The sequence below is a fragment of the Drosophila rhopaloa genome, unplaced genomic scaffold (assembly GCF_018152115.1).
Source record: "Drosophila rhopaloa isolate 14029-0021.01 unplaced genomic scaffold, ASM1815211v1 contig_155, whole genome shotgun sequence".
In the NCBI taxonomy this organism is placed as follows: Eukaryota; Metazoa; Arthropoda; class Insecta; order Diptera; family Drosophilidae; genus Drosophila; species Drosophila rhopaloa.
The window spans coordinates 6,428,458-6,445,451 of record NW_025335034.1 but is presented as its reverse complement, the minus strand read 5'-3'; the positions used below and the strand labels follow the sequence as shown (position 1 = coordinate 6,445,451).

Sequence of the window (16,994 nt, the reverse complement as noted above, 5' to 3'; positions counted from 1 at the left end):
GAATAGCTCAAAGAAGTCAAATCAAACACTTTAAATTCTTTATTACACATTAATTTAATGAAATAAATATTTGTGTTGAGAGTCGCAAATTAATTTACTTCAAAAACTTAGTTTGTTAAGCGAATAAAAATCAAAATAATTGCGGTTTGGCTCGACCTGAAAATTTTGGTTTAAAATTGTTATTCCTTGAAATTGCACAATAATAATAAAAAACAAAATCCAAATTTTAATAGTTTTAATAATATTTAATTTTAATAGTTTTTTTAAGTTCAAATTTAGGTAAATTTCTTAATATCTCCACAAAATATATTGCCCAGTCGTAGAAGGCTCTCAAAGTAACAATAATTACTTTTTATGCTCAGTTCCTGCATTCCGTAGGTATATAATTCATTCATAAAATACGGACTATTCGGGGAGGCGATGGACTAGCGCCAGAATCACGTACCAAATGTTGACAGCCAAGGAGCCAAAGCACGTGGCCAACTTCTCACATCCATTCGCAGTGGAGCAAGAAAAGGCAGCAATTTCCACGCTGAATTTCCCAAACAAAATCAGGAAAATTTCCCACTGTTCGGGACAAGAGAGCGTTTCGCAACTCGGGGGCAAATTTAAGAGAGCGAACTGTGTTGATGCCGTCGACGAAGTCGCTGCTGCTGTTTTCCACTTGCTTTTCAGACTCAGTGGACCAGTTTGGAAAATTCACACAATCAGTTTGTTTTGAAATTTTGCCGCGTTGCGTTCGCCCTCAAAGCGTTCTCTCCACACTACCAACAAAATATTCGACTCATCAAATCGTCTCAATAGAAAAAAATCATCATTAAATGTGGAATTAAAAAAAACTTATAATGTATAACATAATAAATTAAACCATTTTAAACGCCGTTCCTGGACTTACAAAATTGTTATAAATATACTATACTAGTACAAAATGATTGCTATTCAACATCTGTCAACTGCAATTCTAACATAACTGAAGTAAAAACAAGTAATAAAAAAAACACAAAAAAAGTTTAAAAAAAAATTGTTCAAATAATAAAAACACACCTGCAGTTGCAGCGCGATTGCGATATGCGGGCTTAGGTTAAAGTTGCTATAAAAAACAAGGAAAATTATTAATGCAGCTGGAGCTTTTTAATAAGATTAAAATGTGAAATATTGGGTAATATAACTAAGTGTATTTATTTAATAATAAAGTTTAAAAAAAAAGTGTTATTAAAAAAAATTAATTAGATTTGTATCACATGGATGTATAATTTAACAAATCATTGAAAATTATAAAATAACGTAAGTAATATATCGTATTAAAATCGTTATCTGTTATTTTATTTAAAATGAAAACGTTTCGTACAATTTTGAAATGCAGGTTAAAGAAATTTCTTTTGAAACATATTTCGCAACGAAAAACATCTTTTCAGTACAAATTTTTTTTCAGCAGCGTTAGCTAAATGTAAGTGACGGTTCAGTTTATTCAATTTAGTTGTAGTAAAGCAAAAGTTAAATACAATGAAGGCAAACATGGCAGCAAATGGAAAATAATTTTTAAAAATCTTTAAAGTCGCATTTGTGTAGTTTTCGTATGTAGTATGTGTTAGTATGTGCTTGGTGGCCATGGCTAATATAAATAAAGTAAATAAAGTCCACCGGAAGAAAAGAGCAAACGGAAACCAAAACAAGCTCACTTCGGGTTGAGCATTAAAATGGCACTGATTACGAAATTAAATGTAAATTTTCTCAATGTTATTTGCTCGAATCGTAGAAGCAAAAATAATTATTTTTCGTTTATCAAATAAGAAAAAGTAAATCCAATCTAAGGAGCACTCATTAAAAAGTGAACTTTAAATCAAATCTCCTCACCCTTTTCTGTCTCTTGCTCTTTTCCCTTTCTATCAGGGATCTAACCCCAACTCGCACATGATTACTCACATGTCAGCAGAAAAAGAAGATTTATTACCAAGAAACCTAAAACCAAATGTTTGCCATTTCTCTTTGTTTTGGTTACCTTTTGTTTCTACCTTTTGTTTGGGTGCCTCTACCTTTTTTTCATTTGTGCTTTACTGGGGTTTTCGGTTTCTTGTCGGGAAATTAAACTATTAAGCTTTTTGCTACCGCTGCTGCTGATGTGCGTAAAGTTTTAATGAAACATAAAGGACATGCTGAAATTATGCCGGCCTAAGGTACAGGACCTGCTATCAGACCAGCTGTCATTAAGATGGAGCGAAAGTCATTTTCTGTGTGGTCCGTAGACAAATTCAGCCAGATAAGTGGAACGGCCGTAAAAGTTTAGTGGACCGAACAAACATAAACTGCCGCTGATTACATGAAGGTAATTTTGTTGTTTCTCGCTCTTCTGCTTCTGAGGTGTTTAAGCCAAGTTCGAGGATCTGTCAGCAACAGGCATTAGAGTTATGCCACTTTCGACTCAAGTGTAAGCCATTAACATTGCAGAAAGCTGGTAAATGAGGAAGGGTGGCATACATTTCAAGGGCTTTGCCAATGCCTGAGGTTAACCGCAAATTAGAACGCTCTTTAATGGCTTATACTAACGAAATATGAGACATTTTTATAAATAGCGAAAAACCCAGCAGTTCATCATCAATGATTTTATTCGTTACATGTTTATTACATCGTGTTAGTAATAGCAAGTTTGTTAAATTTTTTGATTCATTACCCATTTATTATAACCTTTTTTACCTTTCTCCTCTCAAATTAATTGATTTAACTCATTGTTTTTCTTCCGCTGATTTTGTATGTACATCGCTTATTTTCATTGAATTTATTTCCGTACCATGTTTATCTAAAATTCTAGTTCATTCAGAAAACAATTATAGATGTACAAAAGCATTTTATATTGATGGATAAATTGGAATCTCTCATATGGCAATTGATCAGCGCACTTACTACACACATAAAAAGACTCCATCAACACAATCCATATTTTGTTCGGCAAATCAAATAGTTTAAATATTTTGACCACTCCGTCATTGTCTTTATGCTTAGTTTAGCGTGCGGCAACCAAAATAAATAAATCCAGCCAAAGTATAGGCATTAGTCTTTCTCCGGAGCCGATGCTATTCTATTTATTAGGTCATATTTAGATTTATAGATTTTCTACAGGCCAACCAGAAACTTAAAATAACCGAATCGCGTCCTGCATGCATTTAAATTCAGTCATTATTTCTCCTTGTCTTATAAATTTATTTCACCTTACGCTTTGACTATATATTCAATGTTGTCTGCTCTCCGCATTGCAAAAAAAATTCTACCTGAAGCAACTCTTATGCTTTGAACAAGATATAATGAAAACCCTACACAACATAAATACAAATTTAGAGCATATTTTCTTTGGATCATTCTCAAAAATTCTAGCTCTTCAAAATTGCCTTAAGCAAAAAAATTTGTGTTTAGTTCTGAAATGACTAAATACAACAAGTTCTCAACGCCTCTGATATTTACTCGATCAATAAGCTGACGTCCGTAATTAATCGTTTTGCCCGTTGACTTTGAGCAATTGTTGAAACATTCTTATGCCAAACGGGCATTTGAAACATCTCTCCCTCCTTTCTGCTTTATCATTTAATTGGCTGCTGTGTAAATTGCTCACGAGCATTCAAGTATCAACAATCAATAAATATTATTCAAAAAGAGCGACCTCTCAGCAATTTTACATGATTTGTCATTTGACCGAACGCATTTATTCAGCATCCCCATTGTACTCATTTTGCATATATTTAAATTTATTTCCCATTACATTTTGCTGTGTTTCCGCTTGACCATCAAAAAAATATTTAATTTTATTTAACTTTTTACGCGCATATATTATTTTTGGTTGGATCTGTGCAAATATGCAAAATGATTGACAGCACAATTAAGACGCAGCAAACGAGTGTTACCTGAGTAGAAAACGGGGCAAATGGAAGCGGGCACGTGCCTAAGTTGCAACCTTATATGGCTGCCACAGTTTACTTTTCTTTTCTATTAAACAAAAAAAACGTACTCAAAGCGCGTCGCAGAACATGTGTACCAGTTGCAAAAAATGGGCTTAATATACTAGGAAGTATAAGTTACAAAAGGTAACCAAGGTGCGTAAAGCATATCTTTGCAATTAATAGATCTGACTATACATTTACAATTATAATTAGACATTCTCAAATATATGCTTCATGGGTATATGGTATATTTCCATAATTATTTATATTTATTTAGAAAGAAGGATAGAAGTCCAAAGTGTATGTCGTGTGGCTTAGTTCGTCAGTAGTACTTCAGAATTGGATAGGTAACATGGCCGTCTAACATAAGATAATTTTAGAATTTAAGCTGAGAAATCTTATGGAATAATTGTGCAAAATAGACAATTGAATAGACGAAATGAAAGAAGTGGAAATGCCAAGAGGACTGTCAAGTAGTATTCGATAAGCCAGCGGGGTTGAAATACAATAAGTTTTTATTAAAATAAAGAGGACCATAATTATTTAGTGCCAACATTCTCATTCGTAGTCAGATGATATGATTTCATAAATTAAAAAAAAAATCGGGGTGATGCCCCCCAAAGCTCATGAAATGCCTTTGCATTTCTGGTCAAATGTTTCAAATTATCCGTCACTCCAAAAGGGAGCATAAAATATAAACTGAAAGTAAAAGCAAACTCCCAGCAATTGTTCGGCAATGGGTGCCAACAACAGCAAGCCGCAGACGGTGCAGATGGCCAATCCGATGGCATTTGAGATTACTCGAGATGTGGTGGAAAGAATTGATCAGGCCACCGCCAAAAACAGTAAATTGGGTTCCACCCTCTGCGAGAAATGTAAACAGAAGAACAAATTAGGGTCAGGTTCCGACGTTCCCAATACGATGCAACACAAACCAAGGGAAGTTCAGGACATGCAGCCAGTTCCAGTGGCCAAGTCCTGGAAAAAGCGCTCCCTGGAGGTCGAGGAAACGGAATTCGGAAGATCCTTGCAGCGGGTTCAAGAGCTCTTTGGTAAGCCCGTAAAATGGGCAAAGGAGTGTGAGGGCGAGATCGGAAAGTTCGAGGAGGAACTGATCCACTGCTATCAACGGTACCCCAACGAACCCCTGCAGTGCTCCAATTTGGCCAGACGGTATCACCGATTCGTGTTTGCCAGACAGAACGCCGAAATATCCAAAATAAGGGTGGATCCAGAGGGCTCCGGTGAACCCAGGACTTCTAGGTCATCCAAAAATACTAAAAATCCACATTAGACCCACCTAAAAATAATTTATTTTAATGCCTGACGCGATTTTGAATCTGTCTATCTATATCAACTATTTTCCATGGGCTCAAGAAACACCAAGCTAATGTATTCAATTATGTCTAATCGCCGGAATTCGAAATAAAATATAATTATATTTCCCGAACACAATTCAGCAGCAATTAGTTGTTCAAACGTTTTATTTGGCTTATTTTGTTCTTCTATAAGCCTTGGCTGATTGCCAGCAAACAAGAGTCGTCAAACAAATGAACGACAACATGAAAAGCACGAAAGCCAGAAAGTGAAACATGCATAAATAAAAAACAAACACGTCCCGAACGCTTCTTCACCCGCGCACATGCTCATCCTCCTCCGGTATATTTGTTCGTGGATAACTACTTCTCAGCACAACGAGACGTATGCGCGATATGTCGCTCGCAGCTTTTCATACCTGCCTGCCTTCCATTATAAACGCATCGCAGGTGAAAATGCTCTGCTAAGTGAGTGGCCAAAGTGGGAGTGAAAGGCAGGGCTTGGGGTTGCTTTTGGGACAGGTAGGTCTTTTTGGTAAAGGAAAAACCAACACAAGACTTACACGGTCTTGGGGCTCTACGGCTGCCTTGAACTACTTTGCGCCACAATGTCTAGCTCAATGTGCATTAGTGGAACTTACACTTGCCATCCAAGTAAATTGCATAGCTAGGGGCAACATATCACAACACATAGGGTTACACTACTAGAGTTTCAACCAAATTCATTTTCATACAAATAAATATCGAAAGTAATTCTAATAAAAAGCTCATTTCAACTTGTGCTTATATGTAAAATATTACATAAATTTTTTTGTTTTTTCCGCTTTTGACCCGTTTTCTTGTAAGAACTAAAAAATACAAAAAAAATGTCGAATTTAAATAATTACAAGTAAAAGTTAGCGGAGATCTTAATACATTTTGACACATTTTATAACACAAATGTAATAAAAAAAACTATAACTTATTATTTGGACCTATCAAAATAAGTGTATATTTTTTGAAGTTTACCTATTTTGATACAAAAACAAATAATACTGTTTGTATTTTGTTAATTTTACAAATATCTTGCAAAAAGTTTTAGCATTGAGTAACAGTTTTATTAAACTTGTGATTTGCCTAATGATCAAGAGAAAGCATTCTTTGTGAAGGCAAACAAGAAAGGAAAGCTAACTTCGGGCGGAGCCGAAGTTGATATACCCTTGCAGAATACTCTGTAAATTATATTCTCCAAAATTATTCAAATGATGCATTCTTAATACTCATAAAAAATCCCAACTTCCTAACTTTAACAACACCAAAGTTATGACATTTCCAATCGTTCAGTTATATGGCAGCTATAGGATATAGTCGGCCGATCCTTATGAAATTTGGTAGGTCGGATTGGCTGGCCAAATATAACACCCATAGAAAATGCCAACATTCTAACTTTACAAACACCAAAGTTATGGCATTTCCGATCAATCAGTTATATGGCAGCTATAGGATATAGTCGGCCGATCCTTATGAAATTCGGCATGTCGGATTGATTAGCCAAATTCAAAACCCACAGAAAATCCCAACTTCCTAACTTTACAAACACCAAAGTTATGGCATTTCCGATCGTTCAGTTATATGGCAGCTATAGGATATAGTCGGCCGATCCCGGCCGTTCCGACTTATATACTGCGTGCAAAGGAAAGAAGGGTGTGTGCAAAGTTTCAATTCGATATCTTCAAAACTGAGAGACTAGTTCGCGTAGAAACAGACAGACGGACAGACAGACGGACAGACGGACAGACGGACAGACGGACATGGCTATATCAACTCAGGAGGTGATCCTGATCAAGAATATATATACTTTATAGGGTCGGAGATGTCTCCTTCACTGCGTTGCACACTTTTGACCAAAATTATAATACCCTCTGCAAGGGTATAAAAAGACAGGTAAGAAATTAGAAATACCCCATTATAGAAGAACCAAATCAACATTTTTAACACATAGTTTAGATTGCAATTTCCAGGGAATTTATGACGATATGAATATATTGCAATTTAGTCACATATAATATTACAACTATTATTATATTTTTTTTAAAGTGTTCCAGAATTTAAGCTGCAAGGAGCACTTTTTAGTAGAAAACAAGAGAGAACGCTATAGTCGGGTGCCCCGACTATCAGATACCCGTTACTCAGGTAAAGGGAGTGCGAGGGAGATGGAGATAGAAACTTTGATCACGCATAACTTTTTAACGAATGGTCCGATTTGAAAAATTTCTTCTACATTTCGATAGGTATTGATAAACACAATAAAACTGCATTTTTACTTTTCCGAAATATTTAAATTTTTAAAATCGTATACAAGCGATTGTGGGCGTTAAAGGGGGCGTGGCACCTTTTTGAAACAAACTTGCGCTGCGTAGGAACTCCTAGAATCTGCATGCAAAATGCCAATCTTCTAGCTTTTATAGTTTCCGAGATCTCAGCGTTCATACGGACAGACAGACGGACAGACAGACGGACAGACGGACAGACGGACATGGCTAGATCGACTCGGCTAGTGATCCTGAACAAGAATATATATACTTTATAGGGTCGGAAACGCTTCCTTCTACCTGTTACATACTTTTGCACGAATACAATATACCCTTTTACTCTACGAGTAACGGGTACAAACATTCCACAATCATATTCCCACTTATTTTTTTCTTAGATCTTTGTTTTTAACTGTGCTCACGTTGTAATGCGGTTCTACATGTGCAGCCATAAATCTGCACAACAAATGTTTCCACAGGCCAGACTAAAAAAAAGAAAACTTGCCAAATGTCAGAAGTTTTTGTTTCCATGGGAAATGGGATTTTTAATATTGAATTAGTCTCTCACCTTTGGCCAACATAAAGTTTTTGCAATTATTTATGCAAATTCAATTAATGCTATGAGCAAAACTAAAAAATGGAAACCCATCACATTTATACAAAACTAAGTGGCTGCTAGGTCAAGTGCAGTAGATATTAGCGCCCAATGTCAGAGTCTCTGGTGATATCTGGCACTATCTGATTTTTGATTGAACTATTCGATTAACTAGCCAGATCGTAGATGGCTGTCAATAAGCCGATGCAATTTTTATGTTCAGCATAGATAGAACAAGAAAGAACGCTTAAATCGATTATGTCGATACTCAATGACCTTCAAAATATGCTGCGAACTGAAAGGCAAAACTGCAAAAACAGATTCAAATTTTCAGAGCTGTTGGAGGAATTGGCAGATTTTTGTACATTTTATTCTACGAACTCCTCCAATTCTTATTTATCTATTGTATCAATATCTCTTATGACTTGTTTTTAGCCTGGAACAGTTAACTTCTATTGTCACTGAGTAGCAATCGGATAAACGACTATATAGCGTTGTTTTATTGCAAATGTTTTTTTGCCCTCACAAGTGACAGCAGTTTGATAAAGGAAATTAAATTTGTTTTATCTTAAGCTAACGTTGCCAAAAAAAAGTTTTGCAAATGTTAGCTTTATTTCTCTTTCTAGTTGCTTAATCTTCGAACAAAACCGGCTTTTTCAATAATTTTATACCCGCCCTGCAAGAGAATAAAACATGCAAAAAACGGGGCAGCACACAGTTCAATGCACGTTGCATTTACGTATGGCTTATTTGTCTCGGTTTCGCGTTCATTTGTTTCGGTGTGCAACGTGCCTAGAATACTTGGATCGGACTAAGAGAAAAACGAATATTTTTGAAGTTAGTGCACTCTTCTATGTAGTTCATTTACATTTTGGGCCAGTCAGATTAATGACCAGACATATATCTCCCTGTATATATTCGTGGAAGGGGACAATAAGGTTGTATTCTTCACTGCTCTATATCTAATAGCTGGCATTGCCATTAAAGCGTGCAAGTTATTAGAAAAATGCGTGAGAGGCAGACTGGCCACAAAAAATACCCGAAATACCGCAAAAATGTAATAAACGAACTTTTATTGATGCGCACTTCCGCAAACAACCGCAAATAACAAGGCGACAATAGCAACAAGGGAAGCCATGGGTTCGAGCAAAAGCACAACGATAAAAACTCATTGCGAATTCCAAGACGGCACTTAAAATACTCTTAAATAAAATAGTACACTACAAAATTAAAAATGTTTTTAATTTAATAAAATGTTGAAATACTCCCATTTATTTTATAATTCCTGTTGGTCAAATAGACGGACTAGCAGGCGTACTGTTGATATAGAATACTCCTTGATGAAGAATAATCTACAAATACTTTTCACACTATCTTACACAGAAATTGTCCAAAGCCACTCATTGTATTTTTTGTAAATCACAGAAATGGTATATACAATAAAATCGTTTTCTTCTTTCTTTAATTTAAATGATTAGAAACATGTCGGTTAAAGAATCATCAATGATTTGATTGTTCCGAACAGTATTTTACATAGTTCGGATGCATAGTTTTTGTTTGTCACGTCGTGCATTTAAAAGAATCCTTAACTTAAGACAGATAAGACATGCGCTATTTTCAATCTAAAATACTGTCAATAACATGGGTTATACTTTTTATTTAAAAAAATGAAATATTTTTAATAATTTTTTAAGATTGTTTTTTAAAATTATTTTTTTACCCATATCTCAATAGCCATATCTCAATCTCAGATGGAATAAATAGCTAAATCGTATTTTTAAAAGTTAAACATGAAAAAAAACTAAAAAATCTTAAAAATATTTCATTTTTTCGGATAATTAGGAAAAACGTTTAAATTTGTGCAACATCACTTTGTTAACATACCCCACGAGAGCAGCCTACGCAATTTGAACATAAACATTTATAAAACACTTTTGGCCATTTCTCTTCATTAACTGCATGCCAGGCGAGAACATTGGTACAAGGGGTCCATTCCTCCCGAAACCCATCCCTTCTCTTTTTCCCCTATTACACCCAAAGAAATTATGTGCGAATAATTTTCGTAAGAATAGACCCGCAAATTTTTGTAACCTGGACTATCGAGATTCTTACGCGTATTTCTTATCATTATGGAAGTGATTTGTTTATATTTTATTATCGATTTTATTTTAAACTACCCTAGCTCTTAAAACACCTTTAGAACATTTTGGTGCTAACTGCTGCCTAATTAACGAAATAAAAATATTACATTTTTTCTGTGGCCAAGCATTTTTTAAGTGTATTTGAATTATTATCGTGACACATTGCATTAGAGATTTTACTTTACGAATAACTGGTCTAAATATTGTGTTGATATCTTACAGAAATGTTTAATCAAATTTTTAAAAAAATGCCTCCTGTAAAAAAATTACTTTTTTAATTTTTTTGATACAAAACAAATACCAGACAGACAATATATCCAAGGCCTAGGATGTGGATACCTTGACATTAAGATTGGTTTTAGATTTTAAGACTGATTTATATAAAATCAGAGGACGGAAACTTGTTCTGGTACATTGAAAAAATTAAATTTTATTTTGTCTTGTGAGCACATATTTTTTAAATTAAATATTAAAAATGAGAAAAACGGTTTAAAATGTAGTGGCAATTTTTCTCCATGCTATCTCTTTTCATTTTATTTTATTAGGAAGGGTGAGTTATAAATGGCCAAAAAGCTAAAGCTTAATAAAGTTCTCTTGCCACATTTTGGTTGCCCACTTGATTGTCGGACAGGAAGTAATTGATGACGAGGAATGGGAAGTCGGAGACGTTTTTGACAAATCGCAAAACGCAGAACATCTTCCAATTAATTCTTGTCTTCAAGTGTTACTGCTACTGTAAGTAATATTCATGAATCATATTTTCAAGAGCTCAAGTTTTCTGTTACGGCAGCAAAGTTAAATTGTAATTCATACGATACGGCTGCTTGAATATTAAGGGCCAGTAAAAATTACGACTCGTAAAATAAGTAAGCATTAAATGTTGTCTATAAATGAAGTGAAATTTAAACGAAAAAAATTCTAAGGTATGAAAAAAATGAAAAATGCAACGCTCCGTTAATAATTAATTGCATAATGAACCGCAAATTAAGCCACACACGAGTGATGACAGCAGCAACCACAGCAACCATGGATAATGACACTAACAAAACAAAAAACAATGTTAACACAGTTGGTTACTCAGTCGGAGAAATACACAAGATAGGGCCTAAGTTGCTTGTCACAGATCAACTGGAAAAGTTTTATTTCACTCTTAATCGATACTATGCACATCACTCGACCGATAAGACCTCAAACAAATATTGAATTTCAAGCAAATATTATTTTTCCTGGCTTGTCTATTTTTATGCTGTTTTTCTCACTTGCTTTTGCAGTGTTTGTTGCAGTCACGAACCAACAAAGTTTGTTGTCTTAAAAGTTTTTCTACTCAGTTGCCTGCCGCCGCGAATCTCTTTTCTCTGATGGTAACACTCTCTCATTATAATGAGGTGAAAAATTAAGTGAAATCTTCCCGTATCAAATATAGTATCATTAGTAAGAAGATAAACAACATGTAATAACTCAAGGTCAGCAAAAAACTATTAAAAGTATGCAAACCTGCTGTTCTGAGCCTAATGAGTTGATTTAGCAGATTTTATGTTAAATTTTCAAAATAACTTTCAAAATTATCGTAACATTAAAACTTCTAATGCCACGAAATAATATTTTTTTTATTCAATAAAATTTTTAAATCTGGTTTTAAACCAGGACGTTTTTTACTTTAAATCACTGAGAAATTACTGGCATACTTCGAAACCACAAAACGTACTTTTATCTAATCGTATACAACACTTGATTGAAATTTGAAACAATAAAAGCTACAGATTTGGGATTGAGGATGCAGATTCAAGAAACACATACGCAGCGCAAGTCCCCTGGGACATACATGGAATATGTATATATATGGTATACGGTATGGTCAATATTTATCTACACACCATCAACTTTTCAAATCGAGCCGTTTTATTAGAAGTTATAATTGAAGTTAGTTATTAAACTCGAGGTCATATATTTTAATTTCTTCCATAGCAAAACGTTTTTTCATTAATTTTGAAGAATTTAAAGAGGGTAAAGAAGAGGTCTTGCTCTGCAGTTCGGCATATGGCGCTACAGAAATCTCGATTTTTTTTGTCAAAATGTCCAATCAGCTGAGTCCTATTTATTTTAAAATTGCCTAGCTAAGTAATAAGTATCTTATAATCGAGGTACTCTACTGTAGTTTTTTTCCTTTTTTTAGTCCGAACTTAATTTGTTGTATCAAAATACTTTGGTGTTCCTTTTTATACCCTTGCAGAGGGTATTTTAATTTTGGTCAAAAGTGTGCAACGCAGTGAAGGAGACATCTCCGACCCTATAAAGTATATATATTCTTGATCAGGATCACCTCCTGAGTTGATATAGCCATGTCCGTCTGTCCGTCTGTCCGTCTGTCCGTCTGTCCGTCTGTCCGTCTGTCTGTCCGTCTGTCTGTCCGTCTGTCTGTTTCTACGCGAACTAGTCTCTCAGTTTTAAAGATATCGAATTGAAACTTTGCACACACCCTTCTTTCCTTTGCACGCAGTATATAAGTCGGAACGGCCGGGATCGGCCGACTATATCCTATAGCTGCCATATAACTGATTGATCGGAAATGCCATAACTCTGCTGTTTGTTAAGTTAGGAAGTTGGAATTTTATATGGGTTTTATATTTGGCCAATCAATCCGACCTACCAAATTTCATAAAGATCGGCCGACTATATCCTATAGCTGCCATATAACTGATTGATCGGAAATGCCATAACTTTGGTGTTTGTGAAGTTAGGAAGTTGGGATTTTCTATGGGTGTTATATTTGGCCTATCAATCCGAACTACCAAATTTCATAAGGATCGGCCGACTATATCCTATAGCCACCATATAACTGATTGATCGGAAATGCCACAACTTTGGTTTTTGTTAAGTTAGGAAGTTGGGATTTTCTATGGGTTCTATTTTTAACCAATCAATCCAACCTATCAAATTTCATAAGGATCGGCCGACTATATCCTATAGCTGCCATATAACTGAACGATTGGAAATGCCATAACTTTGGTGTTTTTAAAGTTAGGAAGTTGGGATTTTTTATGAGTATTAAGAATGCATCATATGAATAATTTTGGAGAATATAATTTGCAGAATATTCTGCAAGGGTATTTCAACTTCGGCTCCGCCCGAAGTTAGCTTTCCTTTCTTGTTACTTATACATTTACCATTTTTAATCCCAAATAAATAAATATTTCGCAGTATTTTAACTGTAAATTTGTTTTGATTTACCCGAAGTTTGCTTTTATAACAACCGACTTCCGTTGAAAAAATGTATTCCTTTTTTAACACAGAATTTTGAAAAAGTCCACTTATAATAAGTTTGTGTTTCAATATTGGCCAAACCGTTAACAGTTAATTCAGTCTTTGAATAGAACCTCATCTTGGCATTGCTCTAAGGCTTTGCTTTTTCGAGAGACGGAGGACGACATCATTCATTTTACCACACACTCCATCAACAAACAGAGACTTTAATTATTGCACTAGTTTGGCTCTCAGATGCATAAATGTATCTTCTTCTGCACTTTCACTAGCATTCACACCGAAACAAAGGCGTTGTGTATGATTAAAGCGACTCCTCCCTCAAACACAAGCCCCGACTTTAAATTGCAGCGACATCATTAAAGCTCCTCGTTACGAGGATATACATGTACATACATATGCTGCATCCACGTCGCCACTCAAATTAAGTCGGCAAAGTGCACTGTCAAAGCGCATTTCATATGCATAAGGGACCCCCTCCCTTCCCTTCCGTCACCTTGCAGTGTTTATCTTAGTCATGTGTGTGGTTGGCCCACTTTTGGGGCCTTCTAGGGGCAAGCGCTACCCAGCGACAAATCCTATCGAATAATAACGCTTCACTGAAACGTCAGGTTGCACATTTTCAGAAACGATAAGCTTCCTTTTTTATTTAAAAATATGTTTAACTATATGATACTAGAAAAAATTTGGGGCTGTAAAATACTGGATAGTGAAAACAAATGCAATTTCAAAAATGTAAATATTTTCACGAAACTTGAGCTAGCTAAAAGTCCAAGTACTAATATATATTTATAGAGACATTATTTTACATGACAAACGTGTTTATTAATGTTATATTGTTTTTTTATTCCGTTAGTTTTATTTTTCTTAAAAATAAAAAACAAATTAAATTTTAAAAAATACTTTTAAAGCTTTGCCCCACATCGAAAACGATATTAAATTTACTATGTTACGGGTCAGACTTATTTTTAGATCTGTTGCAACAAAATCAATTTTCGATGAAATACCTGGCAAGGATCATTCGATACACCAGACTTGTAGTCAAGTTCCTGTTATCTATATTAAAAGACATATTAGGATTTTCTGTGATTATCCGAGAATTTGAGTCTTACCTCCTTACGGTTGCTGTCCATCCAAAAACCTCAACGAAACTAAATCCTTCACCGTTTTTACTGGCAGACTCAGACTGAGCCAAAAAGCCTTTGGCACCCTTAGTTGATCAAAACCATTGTGTTGTACAGCTCCTTGAAAGTTGGGAAGCAAACTAGTTAAATATTACAGCTTTATAAAATGGTATCAATCAAAATTGATTACGAAAAACGTTTTGTCATGCATTACACAGTATATAGAATATTCTGTCTGAATTTTTAAAGCGCTTCATTATAGTATATGCAAAAATGGGCTCTTACCACACGGCCCTCGCATTTTCATAACTATTTTTAATCGTTTATTATTTATACGCGTTTTTTTGACTTGGTTTAATTGGCATACAGAACATATAATCGTGAGACCCACATTTTTGTATTTGCTATTGCATTGACAAACAAATTTGCTAACAATTATTTGACAAATTTTAGGAACATAATTTAAATTTATCTTTGGTTCGCATAGAGTGAACGGCATGAAACTGCCCGGCCGCAGTGCTTGCATAAATCTTTTGGGTCTGCAGTATTTTTAATTAACTTTTTACCCGGGTGCATGTATGTGTGAACGAGACTCATTATCAGTGGCGACAACAAATTTGTGCAGGCCGCCAATGAAAACAAAAAACCAAAAAAAAGAAAGTGGGAACCACATTTTAGAAGCTCGCGGTTGACGGCTGAATTTGGCACTGACACAAGCACAAAAGCCGCATTCAAGGTTTTTGGAGTGGGGAGGGGGAGTGGGCGGATGTTTGGCAGAAGGTCAAAGGGAGACCCATGAGCGTGGGACCCTTTGTTGGCCGCGCCATTTAAAGCGAATTCAAATCGAGTCGCCAGCTCTTGTTGACACTGCCATCGTCACAGGCATCAGCATCGGCGTTATCGACATCGACATCATCATCATCTGATGCATCCCATCGAGCTCAACTCTTCAGCTGTCATCTATTGACAGGAACGCACAAACACGTATTGGAAAATATGCCAGCTATATTTTCCATTTTGTTCATGCCGCTGATGAAGACTTTCTGTGAAATGGCCACTCGGGAAATTCCCATAATTGGTCTAACATCCATTTCGTTATATTAGTTTCACAAAAAATGACAAAAAATACAAGCTTTTTGAAGTTGATGCAATATTTTTTTTTCCACTAAAAAACTTTTTCTGCCGATAAAAATCATTACTCAATTACATTTAATTTTAAAATTTAGGTATCTATTGAGTTATCAAAAAAAAAGTTTATTCGATATTCGAATATATTGAATACGTTCAATACAAATGTATTTCCATTTTTTCCTTGTAGAAAATTTCTGTCATTGGATGAGGAACTACATCTTACCTCCTTTTCTTATTATTTGTATTATATTCCGGACTATAGCTATTCATGAAGAATTTAGAATCCTTTCGGCTGTTATTAATGCAACAAAAATATTTAAAACTGCAATTTTTAAATTTTGATGCCAATCTTTTTATACCCGTTACTCGTAGAGTAAAAGGGTATATTGTATTCGTGCAAAAGTATGTAACAGCTAGAAGGAAGCGTTTCCGACCCTATAAAGTATATATATTCTTGATCAGGGTCACTAGCCGAGTCGATATAGCCATGTCCGTCTGTCCGTCTGTCTGTCCGTATGAACGCTGAGATCTCGGAAACTATAAAAGCTAGAAGATTGGCATTTTGCATGCAGATTCTAGGAGTTCCTACGCAGCGCAAGTTTGTTTCAAAAAGGTGCCACACCCCCTTTAACGCCCACAATCGCTTGTATACGATTTTAGAAATTTAAATATTTCGGAAAAGTAAAAATGCAGTATTATTGTGTTTATCAATACCTATCGAAATGTAGAAGAAATTTTTCAAATCGGACCATTCGTTAAAAAGTTATGCGTGATCAAAGTTTCTATCTCCATCTCCCTCGCACTCCCTTTACCTGAGTAACGGGTATCTGATAGTCGGGGCACCCGACTATAGCGTTCTCTCTTGTTTATTAATTCTTTTCGTGGCTCATTCGTTTTTAGATCACAGAAATCTGTTGATTTATAACATTTTGAGCTATTATGTAGACGGTATTTTGAACTTACAGGTTCAACATTAAAAATTTTTATGTAAAGTATAACAATAAAATATATTCTTGATCAGCATCACCATTGAAGTCGATCTAGCCATGTCCGTCTATCGGTTTTTACGCAAGCTACTCTCTCTACTATATCTTATAGAATTAAGAAACTATCTAAAAAATGTACCGGAAAGTGGATATAGCAATTTTGCTATAATTTTAAATAAATATTCGGAGGTTTGTTCCCTTTCTTTGTATACAAAACAAAGTGTCC

The 16,994-nt window shown here is 35.1% G+C and overlaps 2 protein-coding genes across 2 annotated transcripts in view; both read left to right on the top strand.

Annotated features, from left to right (window-relative positions):
* Window positions 1-698: 698 nt before the first annotated feature.
* The window catches only part of LOC108041473 (5-hydroxytryptamine receptor 2B), a 33,099-nt gene continuing 16,803 nt past the window's right edge, over window positions 699-16,994 (top strand). The window contains 2 exon segments of the mRNA XM_044457203.1: window positions 699-1,159; window positions 1,231-1,284. The gene's annotated coding sequence lies outside the window, so the exon portion shown is untranslated.
* Window positions 4,596-5,360, top strand: LOC108038569. The gene has a single exon (XM_017115395.2). The coding sequence runs from the start codon at window positions 4,663-4,665 to the stop codon at window positions 5,218-5,220; it is 558 nt and encodes a 185-aa protein (XP_016970884.2). The 5' UTR covers window positions 4,596-4,662; the 3' UTR covers window positions 5,221-5,360.